General features: G+C 39.0%; 1 protein-coding gene across 2 annotated transcripts in view; it reads right to left on the bottom strand.

Annotated features, from left to right (window-relative positions):
- TTN (titin) overlaps positions 1-18408 on the bottom strand; it is a 269108-nt gene that overhangs the window by 229033 nt on the left and 21667 nt on the right. For both annotated transcript variants that reach the window (XM_070580292.1, XM_070580293.1), the window contains exons 15-41: positions 18259-18381; positions 16729-17010; positions 16406-16471; positions 15422-15680; positions 15163-15226; positions 14833-15048; positions 13720-13862; positions 13294-13499; positions 12526-12759; positions 12171-12415; positions 10986-11257; positions 10704-10868; positions 10437-10605; positions 8641-10334; positions 8216-8497; positions 7548-7814; positions 7179-7451; positions 6789-7052; positions 6436-6696; positions 4729-4989; positions 3923-4186; positions 3570-3830; positions 3187-3447; positions 2505-2765; positions 1845-1986; positions 1590-1755; positions 232-463 (exon numbers count right to left, since the gene is read on the bottom strand). In XM_070580292.1, coding sequence (XP_070436393.1) covers positions 232-463; positions 1590-1755; positions 1845-1986; positions 2505-2765; positions 3187-3447; positions 3570-3830; positions 3923-4186; positions 4729-4989; positions 6436-6696; positions 6789-7052; positions 7179-7451; positions 7548-7814; positions 8216-8497; positions 8641-10334; positions 10437-10605; positions 10704-10868; positions 10986-11257; positions 12171-12415; positions 12526-12759; positions 13294-13499; positions 13720-13862; positions 14833-15048; positions 15163-15226; positions 15422-15680; positions 16406-16471; positions 16729-17010; positions 18259-18381 — 7333 coding nt within the window. The remainder of the gene's footprint in view (positions 1-231; positions 464-1589; positions 1756-1844; positions 1987-2504; positions 2766-3186; positions 3448-3569; positions 3831-3922; positions 4187-4728; positions 4990-6435; positions 6697-6788; positions 7053-7178; positions 7452-7547; positions 7815-8215; positions 8498-8640; positions 10335-10436; positions 10606-10703; positions 10869-10985; positions 11258-12170; positions 12416-12525; positions 12760-13293; positions 13500-13719; positions 13863-14832; positions 15049-15162; positions 15227-15421; positions 15681-16405; positions 16472-16728; positions 17011-18258; positions 18382-18408) is intronic.

Genomic DNA, 18408 nt, shown 5'->3' on the forward strand with positions numbered 1-18408 from the left:
AACTAAATAAGGATCTAGTCCTTAGGTGCTGTCTGGAAATGACATGTTATCAGTCCTTTTACCAGCTGCTGTCCCTTTTCCATAGGTATAACGTGAAAACAAATGTAGCCGCCACCATGTGGGCATACCATGGGTTCTTAGAAATTTCCCAGGAACTACTAGAATTTCAGTAACTCAAAGGAGAGAATTATTCCAGATGGACCCACAGAATACATTAAAATCTCTACTTACCATTGACATAAAGAGTAACAGAACTCCTGTTCCTTCCTGCCACAAAGGTGTATTCACCGGCATCACTGTGCCTGGTCTCAGAGATGAACATTCGGTGGATTCTTCTCTCCACCACATATTGATGTCGTTCTTGGATTTGGAAATTGATTTCAATTCCATCTTTATACCAGTGGGCATCAACATCATCTTCATTGACCTCAAACTCAACGACAGCACGTTGTTTCTCAATAACCTTTAGATGGAGCAACATAAAAAAGAAAATTGAAGCCTGGGTTTCTTCTCAGTTAACCTGTTTCTAAGGGTGCTCATTTGGAGAACATGAAAAACCTATACATTATTATATAATTAGTTGACTGGTTACAGAACATTCTAATTTTCCCTGCCCATCCTTGGACAAATGGTGTACAAACTTCTTTTGTGGAGAATTCTACTTGCACCTCCACTGAGGGGAGAGGCTGCCCTAAAGAGGCAATCATTTCATCCTTAAATGTTTGCTTAATTAATAATAACAGAAATAATGACACTTTACATGTGCGGGCTTTTTATTATTTATGAAACTCTTTTAGGTTACTATTCAATTTGATTTCATGTGATAGGAACGATAACCTTATGGGCCAGGTAGGAACTATTTTAAAAATGAGGAAACCAACGTTCAGAATTGGATAATCAAAGATGGAAGGCAAATGCAGGTTGTCTGAGGGCTCACTGAAGGCTCTTCCACTATGGCCTAAGGACTGTAATGCCTGGTTCTCCTTGGATGAGCAATACGATGAAGCTGAACCCAAATGATCTTTCTCTTAACACGTTACTCCATTATATCATGTGGGAAGATTGGCAGCCCTGAGGACAGGCTCTGCACTCGTAGTAGAGAGCAAAGAGATTTGCTCAGCGTCCTTGCTAGGAATCCAGCTTTGCTCAAATGGGTCTTCCTCTTGGACCTCAGAGGAAGTGTTCCCAGCCAAGCCTCTACATACCTGCCTCTCCATAATGGAAGGCTTCTGAGAAAATGCCACTTTGTTCTAAATTCCCTTAATTCTGGTTGATGTGTGAACACCACAATTTAAATTTCAGTTCTTTTTCGGTTGGTGCTCCTTGGCAAGTAGCCATTTATTAGACAGTGAAGTTTCTACAGCTGCTTCAATTGACGTATTTGGACAGCTGTTAAGGACACACTCCCTAAGTGAGGGGAAACTGTGACTAAATTGATGTCAGCATAAGAATCTAAGCCAGTAAAGATCAGCTGACTTAATTCTTTAGAAGACTGTGGTTAGAAAATTTAAAAGTCAAAAATTAAAATATATAACTCTAGCTTATGGACTATTGATGATTACTCCAAAAATTCAGCATGTAGACAATACCTGAACCTCCTTTTTAATACTTCGGATGCGAACATCTCTGCCCTCGACAAAGAGGTTAGCGGTGGACATGTTGCCTCCTGCCACCACTGTGTACTGCCCAGCATCGGACATCCGGGTGGATGGGATCAGAAGGCGGTGGACATATTTCTCCTTTTGTATCTTTATTCTATGGATGAAATGGAAATTGAAGTTTAATGTATGATGACTCAAAGGAAACTGGCAATTACTGGAATGTAGCAAGACAAAACAACCGACCTGTCCACAATCTGCAGTTCTTGACCGTCCTTCATCCACTGCACAGTGATGTCAGGTTCAGAGACTTCACATTCAAACATGGCTCTCTTCTTCTCGAGAACCTTAATGTCCTTAATGTGTTTCCTAAACTCTATATGACGAGCTGGAAAACAGCATGTAAAAAAATTAACCTTTTTTAACAGTTTTACTAAGATATAATTCACATACTATACAATTCACCCATTTAAAGTATACAGTTCAGTGGCTTTCAGTATATTCAGAGTTCTGCAACTATCACCACAATCAATTTAGAACATTCTCGTTACCCCAGAAATAAACCATGAACCCCTTAGCCATCATCCGTCAGACCCTTCTCATTGTCTCCCCTCATACCTAGGTACCAATCTATGTCTCCCTAGATGTGTGTGTTCTGAACATTTTCTATAAGTGGAATCACACAATATATGATCCTTTGTGACTGGTTTCTTTCACTTAGCATAAAGTGTTCAAGGTTCATCAGTGTTGTAGCCTGTATCAGTGTTCCCTTTTTATTGCTGAATAATATTCCATTGCATGGATTCACCACATTTTATTATCGATTCATTAACGGATGCACTGATGAGCACTTTGTATGGTGTGTTTGACATTACTTTTAGGGATATAACATTTATGAAGCCATACCTTCCACATAAAGTGTGGCTGTCGACGTAGCTTTTCCAGCCACAAAGGTGTACTCAGCAGCATCTCCAAAGTGAACATTCCTGATGTTCAATGAGTGTGTGAGCTTTTTGGTTCTCATCTGGCACCTGTCAGTGGATTTGATTTCCACACCGTTCTTTAACCATTTGTAAGAGATGCCTTCATAGTTCACTGTCACCTCAAAGGTAATTGTGTCTTTTTCTTCAGCATTGATGTCCTTCAGCATGGATGTAATCATGATTGCTGCCAAAGGGGAAGGGAAGACATCAAGGAGATTTTATGCCAATGTGATGTGGGTCATAACAGGTGCAGAATGAAAACTTGGAATGTTTTTAGTATGTCTGTTAAGGTGATTACAATTCAGAGATATGAGCCACGATACCTTCTAGGAACTCCTCTACAGGACAATGTCAAGTGACAGAGGAGCTGAAAGAGCAAGCTATAGACACTGGAGCCTCTTTATAGGTAGACTTTCAAAGCTTCTATTCAGAAAATTTTATCCAGGCAGAGAATGCTAGTGTCTAACCCCGTATGAACACACAATAGATGTTTCAATCAAGGATTTTTCAGTGGACTAAATGGTCAGGATGGAAATGGGTAGGATATGGACTAACAATGAGTCTACTAGATAGTCTATATAATGTTTTGGGTTTTTTTTACTTACGGGTCACTTTCAAGGTGGCGCTGACTTGGTCGTTGCCGCAGACAAACGTGTATTCTGCTGCGTCCTCTGTGCTGGTGTTCATGATGAGCAGCTGGTGGAGTTTTCCCTGCACGACTATCTTGAACTTTTCACTCATCTCAATCTCCACCCCATTCTTCAGCCACATGGAAGGGACGTTGAAGTGGGACACCTCACACTCAAAGGAGGCAGTTTTGGTCTCAGGCACCTCGATGTTTTTCATGGTTTTTGTAATATGTAATGCTTGGGAAAATCAGAGAATACTTCAGTTAATATATTTTATTTAAAAAATAGATGAATCAAACAACCAAACGAATACATAGTGATCAACTAGGGAACTGCCGTAGGGGCTGCCTGATACTTACTCTCCACAAACAGCTTAGCTTTGCATTCCAATTGCCCCACCACAGCTGTATACTCCCCAGCATCTGACGGGGAAATATGCTGCAGCATCAGCTTGTGGACCTTCCTTTCCGAGACCAGTCTGTGTTTGTCACTCGGCTTAATCTCCACATTCTTATGGAACCATTTTACTGGAACTGTGTCATGGGAAACACTAACTTCAAAGGCAACGGTGGCATTTTCCAAGGCGGTCACATCCCTTGGCTTTTTAATGATCTTGACAGCTAAGGGGGAAAGTTGAAGCAATTCAGTGATATGGTTAACTTAATAGTAACCATGAATTGGCTACTTGTAAAGCGTTTCTAAGTCAACTTACTCTCAACGTGCAGTCTGGCACTGGCTCCTAGCCTTCCGAGCTTGAAGCCATAAACAGATTCATCCGAAACAGCACAGTTTTTAATTCTCAGAGAGTAAGTTGTTCCTTTGACTGAGACATCGTACTTGTCATTGGATTCCAGCACAACCCCATTTCTGATCCACTGGACACCTTTTACATTTGGATGTGTAAGTGTGACAGTGAAAACAGCATCCTGCGTCTCCGTTACTGTGAGATTCTTCAGAGTCTTCTTAATTTTGACAGCTGAAGACAAATTTATGATTGGTTTAGAAAATAAAGATGATATCAGCAAGTAAAAGAAGTCCTGGATAAGATTATTACCTGGTCATCTTGCAAAAGAATGGTTATCAAAAATTATGCAGTTATGCAGCACCTCTGTTTAAAAGACACCTTGAGATTATTTAGGGAAACCTGAGATCTAGCTTGAAATGTACATTGTACAATGATTTTCCTATAGTGGAATAGGATGAAGTTTGTGTAGCTGTATACCAGTAGCTTAATAGATTGACTGCAGAAGAGTGAAAGAGGAATTGAGAATGAGAGCGTTAATTTAGCTGTTCCACAGAGCTGGAACCTAAGACATGGCTTCTTCACATAAACACATCTTAGGAGCAATTTTGTACCTTGCAGTATATGGCTCAGAAAGAAAATTTAGAGAGTTTGTAATGATTTTATGAAATATAGATTTATGGCATCCAAAATGGTATCCCATTTGACTTTTAAAATAATAACTGTCAAGAATGCAATATGATTGAAGTGGATAAATCTGTTGTTATATCACTGACCTTCAACTTTGAGTTTGGCAGATGTTTTGGAGGTGGCCACCTTGTAGGTGTATTCTCCAATGTCATCCAATTTGCTGGCAGCGATGATAAGTCTCCTTTTGTGGCCATCAGACTCACTTCTGATGATTTTACTCAGAGGCAGGTGTTTGCCATCCCTTAGCCATTCGCCCTCGGAATCTGGGTTGGCAACTTCGCATTCAAAGACAGCTTCCTGGGACTCGGCTACGGTCTGATCTGTGAGAGGCTTGGAGATGGCGCCCCCTGTGGAATAAGAGGAGAACAAGTGTGAGTCCTTTAAAAATATTTGTACACTAAAGAAATCTTTGCACAATTAAATATAAAATATCAAGTTTAAAAACATGATTTTGAACACCATGAAATGTCTAATAAAATTATTTTTATCCATGTGGAGAAGGCATCACAGAAACCCCTCATTCTAAGTACAGTATGCATAACTGATAACCAGGGAAAATACTGGAGTCAGGAAGGTTTTGCAAAGGAGAAGCAACTATCAAGTCAGTACAGACTTCTAAGAACCGTAATGTGCAGCATACCATGTGGATGGCTTCTAAATCAGTTCTGATTCTCTCCAGATTGTGACTGTAGCTGACCCTCTCCAAATTGTGAATTCTTAAAGAAAAAATATCATGCCTTATTCATTTCTGTGCCCTGAGTTTCTAGCAGTGTCTGGTCCATGGTAGATACTTAAAAAATGTTGGGCAAAATCACACAGGTGCTTATAGTTTTTTCTTGTTTTCATACATTTAAAAACATGTAATTTATATGAAACATATCAAAGCGCAGGATCTGAAATTTTGTTTTCAGAAGTCTTTTCATGGTTACGTCTCTGAGGAAATCTTATAATGTAAAAAGGTATAAACCATGAAAAGTTCAAACCAAATAAGACACATCAGTCCCATACGACTTGCTTATATACCAGATGTCATGGGCAGCACAATTTAATTTCAACGTCATATCCCAGCTCCCCAGTACTTAAATTGTAATAAGCCAAACAAATTAATGTTAACTTTTAGTTTTTTCTTGATCACTGGTTTACACTTTTGATTCTTCATTTTAAAGCTAGGGATTTCTGCTAACTGAGAATGGTCTACTTCATGTCATAAGAAAGAGACAGACAGATAATTGAGTTATATTTTTTAAATATTCATTGGCTTCATAAAAAAGTATGAATGGAACAAAAGAAACAAAAATTAAAGAAACAAGAGTGATAAAAAAAGAAATACATCTTTAGAGGAGGAAAGTTTAAATAAAGCTCAGTTCAACAAACATTTATTGATCATCTTTCATGTGAAAATACTGGAGCATCCAAAGAAGAGAAAGAAGCAATTCCAGATTTGGGGAGCTTATACCCTGGAGCAGGAAGAAGAAATGGGGAATATAAAAAGTATATGATAAGAGCCATGAGAAAGACACATATAAAGTGAGCCCGAGGTTGGAACAGCACGGTCCCATACAAATGGGGGCATTAAGGAAGGCTTCACAGAGAAGATAGCTTTCCAGGTCTGACTGGTAGGACATTTGGAATTTAGGCTGGTGGGGACAGTGTTGAGAGTACTAACGGCTTCAAGAGCAGCATAAAACAGAGGCATAGAAGTGGGAAGCTGTTGGAAGAAAATGGGCAACAATTTCTTAAATTAACACAACTGGCCCACCTAAGAACTTAGGTTAAATGATCAATGCACCAACCTGCCACGGTAAGTTTTCCAGATGTCATATTTTCTCCAGCATAAAATGTGTATTCTCCTTCATCATCTTTCATCATATTTAAAACCGTCAACTTATATATTTTCCCATGAGCTTCAATTTTATATTTAGCATTGGGTTTGATTTCCTTGCCCTTAAAATTCCACAAGACATCAATTCCTGAGTGGGACAGCTCAACCTCAAAGACCACATTTTGGGTTTCTGTACAGGTAAGGTCACGAAGACCTCTGATAATTTTAATTTCTGGGGAAAAAATAAAATAATCACTTGGTTACTATTACACTTGGAAAGAAGGATGCTTAAAATAATGATTAGTAAAATGCGAGAATTCTTACTTTCTACAGAGAGATCACAGCTGGTTTCAACTCGGCCAACCATCAGCTTGTAAGGCCCTTCATCTGAAGCATGGGTGCGGTTAATCACTAGTCGCTGCTTAGTGCCCTTGACAATGGCGTGTACTCGATCATCAGGCTTGATTTGTTCATCATTTAAGTACCATTTAACAGAAGTCACATCAGGGACTGAAACTTTACATTCGAGCACAGCCTTGGTACCCTCAATCACGTTAACATCCTTTAGAGGTGTTATCACATCCACACCTGCAAAACCACACATACACACAAATAAAAGGTTGATTAATATGAATTTTGTTTTAAATGTCTGCTCATTAAAGTTTCCTACCTCACTCAACAGTGTACATGTAAAACTATGGAAGTTGCACTCACTATAGACAGAGACGCGCCCACTGGTCGACAGTCCCAGGGCTGGAAGGGTGAAGGAGTAATTTCCAGCATCCTCCTTGGTCATGTCTTCAATGAGCAGCATGTGTGACTGTTTGTCTATCACAATGAAAACCCTGTCACTGGACTGCACTTCTTGGCCATCTTTCATCCAGACGCCTTCTACATTCTCTAAGGAGACTTTAACTTCAAGCTGAACGATGTCACCCTCGCAGACTTTTTGATCACTAAGACCTTGTAGAATAGCAATGGGGCGGGCTGTGAAATATGGGAAGGAAAAAGAACGTTATGATCATTCTTATCAATAAACCATAATGATGCTCACTGCAGGCCAACAGGAATGGGAAGACTTACGTTTCATCTTTAGTTTACAGGTTGTCTTTTTCCCATCGGCAACAAAGCTGTATTCTCCCTGGTCCTCTTTGGTTACATCCTTGACCGTGAGGTTCTGACGTCCACGGCGAGATGTAATTGTGTATTTGCCATTGGATTTAAGCTCCACGCCATTGTGATACCATTTGCCTTCTATATTTTCTGGGGATATAATGCACTCTAACTCTCCCGAAAAGGATTCTGGAACTTCTATGTCCTCAAGTTCTTTCACAAATTCAACAACTGCACCTGAGGCGTAAGATAGGAGAAGTTAATTTCTCTGGAGAGTTATAGAGAAAATTCCTTGTCTCCTGCATACTATCAGGAATATATTTTTAACATCTACCTACTGATGGAATGAGAAATGAATTTTCAATAAAAAGTGATTTTAAGTTTTAAATGATTTCTTTAAAGCACAGAACGATATTTCTATAAAAAATTTTGAAAACAAGACATCAAAATAACCTTGCTTTTTAAAACCCCAGCTGTTGGTATTCTTAACTAGTAGTATAAATTCATGATTCTTGCTATAGAGCTCAGATCCAATCCCCAAATAATTCTTTTATGAAAGGAAAGTCACATAGCTAATTTTATCACATACTCAGGGGGACTTTAAAACTTAAGTAAACAATGAAATCATTATTTACTACCTTCGACAATCAGTTTAGCCGTTGTTTTTACATTTTCATCTTCCACAAGTACACAGCTGTAGTCTTCAGCGTCAGAGGGGTCGATTGTCAACACAGAGAGGAAGTGAACTTTCCTGTCAGAGTGCATCCTATATTTATTTCCCTTATGAATCTCCACACCATCTTTATACCATTTCACTTTAACAAATGGCTCTGAAGTTTCACATTCAAAGGTTGCCATGGTGTCTTTTTCCTTAGCAACAACATCTTGTAATTCCTGTGTGAAAGTGATCAATTGCTTGGCTACAAGAAAAATGAAAAAAACACATCATATTAAACTAAATTCACAATTTCAATAATGGGAAAAGAAAATACAAAGAAATACACTCCAGGATATTCATGGAAAAACAGAGACCGATCCATCAAATGAAAAAAACTCAAATTACCTTGGACGAGTAAGAATGCGTGGCTTGAGGTTTCCCCAGCTATGTTGATGGCTTTGACCATGATGCTGGCAGAGTCCTCAGCAGTCACATCTCTTATGACCAGTTCACAAACATTGTCTTCAGGCCAGTACCAGTAGATTCGGTCAGAGCGCTCGATTTTGACACCATTTTTGTACCATTCGCATTCAGGATCTGGTTTTCCCACAACTCTGACCCGGAAGTGAGCATCAGATCCTTGCCCCACTGTTTGGCTTTGGATTCTTTCAAAGATTTTAGGAGCCTCCATACTAGGACTTAGTTCAATTTTATCAGGTTTAAAAGTTGGAATAGTGATTTTGCCTTCCTCGGCAAGGGCTTTCTTCTCCTCTTCGGTTAACTCTTTGGTCCAGTGGAGAAGTTCCTCTTTTGTCTTCCTCAGGAGTTCTTCATAGGATTCATCCTTCTTTCGAGACTTAAGCTCTACAGCAGTAATGGCTTCGTAATATCCCTCCTCTGTTCTGCGCTTGAACTTACTGCGCAGCTCTTCTGACTCTTCAGACACTTTTTCATGGGTAATTCTTTCAGCCCTCTTCAACCTCACAACTTCCTTGGTTTCTGTGGTGTCAACAGGTCTATCTACCTTTTGTACTTCAAACTGAAGTTTTCCAGGTTCATGTACGTGAAACTCAGGCTTTGGTTCAGGAGCTCGCCTAAGGACAGACCTGAAATCTTCCCTCTGTTGGATCTCAAGTTTCACTTTATGCTCTATCACACCTTCAGGATTTTCTGCAGTGACCTTGACTTCACCTGTATCATATGATTTGCAGTCCACGATGTCCAGATAATGAATGCCATCATAGCGAACTCTGAACCTTTTGCTTTTGCGGATGAGCTGTCCATTGAGGTACCAGTTGACTTTGGGCTGAGGGTAACCTGTCACTCGGCAACGGAATCTAGCGGTCTCCCCTTCAAGTACTCTTACTGGCTCTGGGAACAAGACGATATCCGGCTTTTGCTTCTCTTTCTGATCTGTTGTTACACCTGTAAGTGCACCTTCATGAGCCATCCTCTCTAATTCTTCAATTCTCTGTAAGCCTTTCCTCCCCTCAGGCAATTGAGATTCTTCCACAAGACTTTTCTCATCTTTAACAATAAGGGTAGCAGATGTGTGATCTGTTCCATATTTGTTAGTGGCTCTGCAAGTAATGACACCACTGTCCCTATTATATGCAACTCCGTAATCAAGGCTGCAATACCCAAATTCATTGATCATACGAAGCCTATTGGCTGCTTCAAGTGGCTTTCCATCATGAAGCCATTCTACCACCATCGTTGGGTCACCAATTGGTGTTAGCCTGCATTCAAAGTGGGCAGGCCCGAAGCGCTTGAGTCTTAAGGAAGTGAGTTTTTTCTTGAAAAATGGCTTCTGTTGTTTCTCTTTGTCATAGAGGTCACCCTCTTCCCATTGTTCTTGACCATATCGCAAATGGAGGGGCTCCAGTTCAGGGGCTGCAATCTCCTTTGCTCTGTATGTTCCTCTTGGGATGATTAATCTTCTTTCCGGTTCGGGCTCTGCAAACTCAACTTCAACATTGACTTTGCATCTTGTAGTGTCTCGGCCAGCTTTATTAATAGCAGTGGCAGTATACCAGGCAGAATCTTGGCTGACAGTAGAATCGATTTTAAGGGCCGCTTCTCCCTTGGTTCCTTCAATTCTATAAAAAGCGGGAAAAAAATCAATATAGAAGTAGTTGTTGCTTCCTTGGTTATTAGATTTGTAGAAAGAGCTTAGTTTTATTATTCTAAAGCAAACCTACCTGATTTTTGGATATTTATGAGGTACAATGATGTCACTGTTTTTCAACCATACAATGTCAGGGTTGGGATTACCCGTAGCTCTGACTTTCATTTCAAGTCGAGAACCTTCCTTTACATTGACATTTTTCAGTTTTTCCACAAACACTGGTTTTACCTGATGTTCCACAGCTGAAAGAGAAAGGACATGATTTAGAGTGAATAGGACTGAAATGCCTGTTTATAATCCAAGTGATAAGGTAACTTCTTTTTATTTTAACAGCCAATACCTTCCACAGTTAACATTACTGAAATTGAAGATCTGCCTGCCCTGTTTTGGGCAACCACAGTCCATTCCCCAGAATCACTGGGTGCTGCAGGGACAATAATCAGTGATTGGGTGCCATCTTCTTTAATGACTACTTTATGGGTGTAGTCATTGACAATTTGCTGGCCTATCAAAAAAATAAGTAAAAGAGAAAAGACGTTAGAATAGTTTTTTTAAATTGTTGGACACACATCTAAGCTTCTTTTTGTGTTTAATGATCTGTGAGCAAAAACATCATATTTACCATCATGAAACCAGAAGGTCTCTGGCATAGGTCTACCCACAACCTTCAAGTCAAATCTGGCAGTTTGTCCTTCTAAACATTTGAAAGAAGCAGGTTTTAACACGAAGACTGGCTTATACAGTCTCTCAAGTTGTGACTCATCTGTTTCCTCCAGCCTACGTCCGGGGGACATTCTTGCAGGGGACATCCGTGCAGGAGACATCCTTGCAGGGGACATCCGTGCAGGAGATATGCGTATAGGAGATCTGCTCACTGAACGTGGAGAGACAGATCTGAAAAACCAAGGCACAACAGAATATGTTTCAGGAGGCACAGAGAAAACTCAGCAAAAGAAGCAAACCTCTTTGTGTCTTGTTCTCTAATGTTATTTTAGAAATTACTTCCTGTATATATTAGAAGGCACCTCAAACTCACTGAGATCCAAAATGTAATACATTCTTATTGCCCCCAAAACTACATTTTTCATGTGTCTTCAATCTCAGTCAATAGCCATTCAACACAGCCAGGTACCCAGCCTCAAAATCTGGGAACAATCCTTAATGGTATCTGTCCCTCACCATCTGGATTTAATTAGTCACCAAACCTTTTTGATTTAATTACCAAAACACTTCAATAAATGCTGGTTGGTTAAATAAACCAATGAATAAATTTATGGAAAAAGAAAAATGTACTTCTTTATTCAAGAAGAGGAAAAAAATAGAAATTATACTTGAAGAAATCCAAAACCCTCTCTACACACTGCACCCAGACTGGCTTGGATCAGACTTCAAGTGCTGGCACCACCACCCACAGGGTGGGTGAACTAAGGCAATTTTCATAGGATCGCAGAAACTCAGTGTTCCCACTTCCAAAATAGTAACAATAATCCTTATATTGCAGGGTTGTTGTGCAAATTAGGGATAATGTATACAAAATCAGGTGTTAAATATACAAGAGCTTTTGTTACATCAACTACAGCACGGGCAAAATGAATAGTATGCTATACTAATGAAAATGCTGTGCTCATCTTACATAGGGGCAAGAAATAAAAACTCTTGGCAATCATGGATACCGCAAATAGCAAGTTTCTGTGCTATCTCAGCCTTCAATTTTTTTTTTCCTCCACACAGTAGCAATATGCTACTGGGATATTTGAAGTTTTAAACAATTTAAATATTAATCGAGCCAATTTATTATGACTCTTACCTGATTCTGCTCACTGGCTCTGGTGTGGGTATGTAAGTCGGAGCACCAAGTGGTGCAGCAGGCTCCACATACAATTTCCCTGAGCAAATCGCATTTCCTTTAATATTGCTGGCAAATGCAGTATAGATGCCTTCATCTTCTGGAAGAACAACGGGTATGCGCAGACTGGCTCTGCCATCTTGTAGAAAGTCCATTTGGTATCTCTCTCCATGTTTGATGCGCTTGCCATCTTTGTACCATGCAATCTGCAAATAATTTCATGCATGTATGAATAAAATTTAGATAAAATAGCTATATTGTAACTTATTTGTGTCTTTATTGTAGCATGGAGGTAGGATAAATCTTTATGTTTTACCTTGGGTAGCGGATACCCAGACATCTTGCAATGAAATGTAACACCCATCCCCTCAAGAATTCTATAATTCTTGACTCGTAATTCAAATCCTGATTCAATGGCTTCAGATTCAGAAATGTCCACTGCCATTTTTTCTTCTCCATCTTCTTCAAGAAGTTCTTCTAATGTAGTCTTTATTATTCTGTATTCAATTTCTTTAATGAGTCTCTCTTCAAAGGAAGAAATGTGGAATTCCTATGTAGTAAAAAAGATGACAGTTTGTTAAAAAGATATATCCTCATTGATAGAAATTCTCTAAGAGTATTAGTTTCAGAAATAAGGATTGATTCATTTTTAACTGAAAGAAAACTTTAAAAGGCTTTTTCGTTTTTAATCTGCATTACAGTCATCTTTGCCAGTCCATGCTGTAGCATCTTGGGTCGATGGTATTCTAGAAGCATGGGTTACATTTGGGATGTTCATCCTACAGATGAAGGGATCTTGGCAGTAATGAACTTGGTCACGCTAATATTTGGCTTTTCCTGAATATGTATAATCCCTATTTCTAAAGTCATATTTTGTTGCATATATGTAATTCCTATTTTTAAAGTCATATGTGCAATATCATGAAGATGAAGGAAATTTGTCAGCCATGAACCTGGACCTACAAGTAGCGGTCTAACCCTGACCCCAGGACTTAAAAATGAAAATATCAAACAAAAGGAGGGGTATCGTAGAGGAAAGTCTCATTTATGAAATGGCTTGCTTGGTCATTATTTTTGTACTCACCTGGTCTTCTACAAAAGTTCTGACCATTACAGTATCTTTGGCCATTTTCTTCCTAATTAAGGCCTGTTCTTTTTCATATTCTTTTTCATACTCAGAGTATAGAAATCCAGGTGCTATTTCTCCAACTTTAGGTTCTTGCACGAATGCAGTCATTTGTGTCTGGTAAAGCATTTCTTGCTGGGACTTCACCAGTGACTCATATTCAGCTAGGGGTTAAGAACATAAGTTACTTTTTAATGTTCTTATGAAAAAGCCTTCATGCCACTGTTCATTCAGGTAAGCCCTACATCAGGGAAAATTGATAACCAAAAGCCAGATTTTCCAAATTTTACTATCAGAGTGCTCATTAAATATTTATTAGATTGAATTTCAAAATCAAACTTACACTAACAAGTCAAAAGAGCCACTACTTAGAGTTGCACTTACCTTCTTCGAGCAAGGAGGCAGATGCAGAAGTTTCTCCATGCTTGTTACGAATAACAATCGTGTATTCTCCAGCATCATCAGCAAAAGTCATCGAAATCACCAGTCTGCACTCACCGGTTTGTTTATTGTAACTCACTTTGTATCTTTAGGGAAATGAACAAACAAAAGTTCAGTCGTAAGTAACCCCTAGGTGAGCAGAATAATCCTTCTGTGGATCCGTGGTATAAAACTCAATGATCCTAAACATATGATAAATTCCCAACATATAATACAAGGTTGTTGAAAATTGAGGAACATGCACAGACATGAGTAATGGGGACCAAATAACTTACAACTTTCATTTTAAATAATGTTCGGATAGTCTTTAAAATAAATAATAGAACATAATACGACTAGAATCAATCATATGGAAATAAGGGGCTTCAGTATTTATGTTAGGAAATGATGAGGTCATTTAAACATTTAAGTGTTTTCTCTTTGTTTATTATTTTGTTCATTTTTTTCATTTGAAGATCAAACTAATAATCAAAATGATAAATTATTTTAAAATATTTCAGTATGAAGCCTCTGGTACACTATATTTCTTCTTATTAAGATATGATAGCAACATATTTAGATTATTGCTCCTTTTTGTTTTAAGTTGCAGGAAATTCAAAGCTAAATTTTATATTAAGTTGCAGCAAATTTATTAGCATAGATTTTCAAGTATAACTAGCTTTCTTCTTCATTACATGACCCTTATTCTTTTATTTTTTAGTGACTTAATTACTATGTATTTTTACTGAAAGTTGCCTCAGATCTTTTCTGGAAGAATGTGTGTGTGTGTGTGTATGTGTAAAACTCCACAACACTTTCTCTATTTCACTAGCACTATAAATGAATCAAGCTAGAATATAAAGAAATATATCTTCTAACCACTTTTGTCACATAGCTTTGTTTCTCCATAAGACTTTGTACAAAAATGTGAAAATATCTCAAACACACTAGGAATGCTCCATAATAGAAGAACCTAGATTTGGGGGATGGTGAGATAAGTAAATTCTATTTCTCTCTAGGCTTCATATACATATCATACAAATCACAAAGAACTCTATCATTCAGCCATCAAAATACCTGTATCCACTGGTTAGAGGAACCCCAGATTTTTTCCAGTAGACATGGGGCTTTGGGTTGCCGCCAACTTGGCATTCAAACACAATGCTCCCACCTTCCACCAGTTTCTGGACCACTGGTTTTGTAATAAAGAAAGGAGCGGCAGGTTCTCCGGGTCCTGCTATTTCCTCTGTGATGCTGGTATCAGTCATTACCACATCTCTTGATTCCACAAAGCTGGAAAGAGAATTCCCTTCACTTAGCTTCTGGATTGCAATTTGCCAATAGTAAAGAGACTGAGAAATCAAAGCTGTCCTAGAACAGAAGCTTGTCAGCAAAAGAATGTCTTACCGTTTCTCTTCTGTGGTAACTTTCTCAGCCACAGCTGTTGTTTCCTTTTCAAACTCTTCTGATGCTAGAAGAAAACAGAAGTTTCTCATTTAAGTTAAGTGACCTCTGCTTAGCATGACAGTTAAGTTGATCCCATAATTTACCCCCCAATCCCAAAAGGGGACACCATTACGAGATGTGCAGGAACCGTATTGTGGAAGGAAGTGTCAGGCGAGACTGATGGCATGTGTGGAAGGATGGTGGGCGTGTGGCCACTAACCCTGCACAGCTAGATAGCAGGATGTGCTGACGGTCCCAGCCTCGTTCACAGCACTGCAAGTAAACCGCCCGCTGTCTTCTGCAAAGGCTTCTCGGATCATCAGACGAGCAATTCCGCTCTGGAAGGTTATCTGGAAGTCAATGGAACTTTCTATTTGGTAGTCTTCTCTGTACCACGTCACTTTTGGGGATGGGTATCCAGATATATGGCACTCCAAGGTGACAGATTCACCTTCTATGACAGTCACATTTTTTAAGCCCTGATGAGAGAAGAAAAGGATATATTGGTTTGTGCGCATATTGATTAAACATCTCTATACGTTATAACAAATGTGGGGCTTAGAGCTTTCACATTCTAATTGCCATAAAGTGGTTTTTTAAGATTAGGACTCTAGAAATATTAGTAAAGAGACTCCTTTGGAAGTTAGAATATCCCCAATTTGAAAGAACTGTAAGGTGTTTCCAAGTTCATACGGTGGAACTGTATTCATACCATATAATGGGGCAGTTCAGTACCCTCTGTTGTTCTCACATATTCACATCCTAACAAAGCTTGAAGGCTCAGCAGCAAATGCTGCCTCTTCAACAAAGCTTTCCATGCATCCCTAACTGGAAGTAATCCTTTCTCTGGCTCTTCCCTCTGTTGAGGTGATTATCACCTATATTTTATTATGCCCATTTATGTACATTTTCTCTGACAGTAAGACCAAGATTTCAAAGAGGGCTGGACTGGACTTTCTATCTCTATAGATCTTGCAATAATTTCTTACACATAATGGAAACTCATTAAATCTGTGGAATCCGTGACAGACGGTTGCCCATAGAATTTCCTTTTTCCTTGCCAAGTAGTGTATGGTCTTAAAATTAGTACTTATAAATACAGTAGTGCCATTTTTCAGTTTGAGAAACTGATATTTGCAAACATATATTAAAATTATTTGACTGGATATGCCTATGGTCCAACACAATCAACGTTTTTACTCACCGAGACCAAAGTTGGTGGAGTAACAGGAATTTCAACAGGTGCAGGCACTCTTGCTGCTTCTGTTACCTATGATTGTCATAAAGGATGTTACAAAATGCCCATGAAGTTAGGGGAAATCTCATAAACTCTTAGCACATTCGAGATAATAAAAATAATTTGAGATAAAGAACTCTGACCTACACCACGCTCAATAAAATTAAGTCTGGGCACGGTAGAGGAGAAAAGCAAGACAATGGCTAACTACTTCCGCAGTACAAACTGGCCAGGTGCTGGCCCTGCTTGGTGGGATGGATGAGGAAACAGTGTGCAATCCAGTGACCAACCTTGACTTCACGTCCGTGCAGTACTTCAAAGTGCTCTTCACGGACGGTGGCACCAGCGATGCTCACCCCTACTTCCTTTTTCACTTCAATGCCAGCTTGACTCTTGTAAGTCTCTGGTATGTCAGCAAAGGGGAACTGAGGTGAGGGGGTGGGCTCTGCTCTCACTCTGGTCTCAGCAGGCTTCACCGTGGGTGCCTTCACCGATTTGGTGATCTTCTGAGCAGGAGATGTGGCTGACAACTCTTTTTGTAATGTGGCAATAGCAGTGCCAGCTATTGATGCCTATGGACATGACATCAGAAAATAGCGTCACTGAACTGTTATCTGAGTCACCATTCAATAGTGATTTGCCACTAGCATTCCTGGGGTGAGTCTGAGTCTATTTCCTATATGGTGTATTTTTTAATGTTCTCATTATCACTCTTACTGTTAATGAAAAGTCAGTTAGAGACAAGCCAGTTATAAAGCTCATTGTCATTCCTGCCAGTTTGTAAAATGTATTTGAAAATATCTTTCTTAAAGAGTTATACCGAGAGCTCCTTATTTTATGTGCTCTTCATAAAGGGACTGAAGGACTTCTAAAGCTCAGCTATGAATTTTCACTTAACCATCCCCAAAATACTACAGTGGGAGATTAAAAAAATACCACAGTGGGAAATTCAAAATCGGGAAGTTATTAAAATACTTGGTAAATTCCTAAGAACTATTTTAAAATAGCACATTTAGGTTTTAGCCACAAATCTTTGTGAAAGGTGAAAATGGAGACATTCAGAAAAATATTTTAAAGGCTTCCTTACTGCTTTTATTCTGTTGATTTTTTTCATGGTTATTTGGTTTCAATAGTTATTTGGGATTATCCCAATATAGCTATTAAATGTACCTTACAATTCCTTGAAGGCATGTAGCGTTTGGATTCTATGTGTATTATAAGAACAATAGTGACTTGAGGGTTATTACTCAAATAATACTCAAATAATACTCAAATACTCAAATTACATGCTTCAATTTGTTAAGGTTTTTACATGTATTGACTTGTCCCAGATGACAGAGCTAATAAAAGGTGGAGCTAGGACACTAATTCAGGGTCGTGTGATTCCACAATTCAACCAACCACCACAAAAGACCACCTCTCCATCTTGCTAAATGGAGTATATGAATATATGATTTCTCAATGTCTGTCTTTATCATTGATATACATTCTCAGTTCTCTGTCACTCTGAAATGTCTCACAGCATAAGGAAAACTAAGCTGTGTCATACACCATCTATTATGAAATGTGAAACAGAAAGAAACCTGCATGGATTTGTGTCTTCTCAGAGGTGTAAGATAACCGCCTGCAACTCTAGGCTTACCCTGCTGGGCAAGTTTCAGAAACCCAACTTTAGGGGCTTCTGAGTCCACCATGAATGCAAATAGACATCACTAAAACGAGACTCACAATGGCCTACACCAAAGATACTCCACGTCACACACTACATACTTATCCCCTTTGAGCGAAACATTTCTTTGTCGTGCTCTTTAACTTCTTACCTCATATCCATGATCTGTCTTAGGAACAGAAATCTTTGAAACGGTAAAGTGAGGGCTTGCTGTGCGGGGGCGTTTATCCACATGGACTAATCTTTCAGTTGTTAGATCTGTAGTTTTCTTGATCTGCATTGAAATGAAACTCAGTGATAC

This window comes from Equus przewalskii, chromosome 17, assembly GCF_037783145.1.
Source record: "Equus przewalskii isolate Varuska chromosome 17, EquPr2, whole genome shotgun sequence".
Taxonomy (NCBI): Eukaryota; Metazoa; Chordata; class Mammalia; order Perissodactyla; family Equidae; genus Equus; species Equus przewalskii.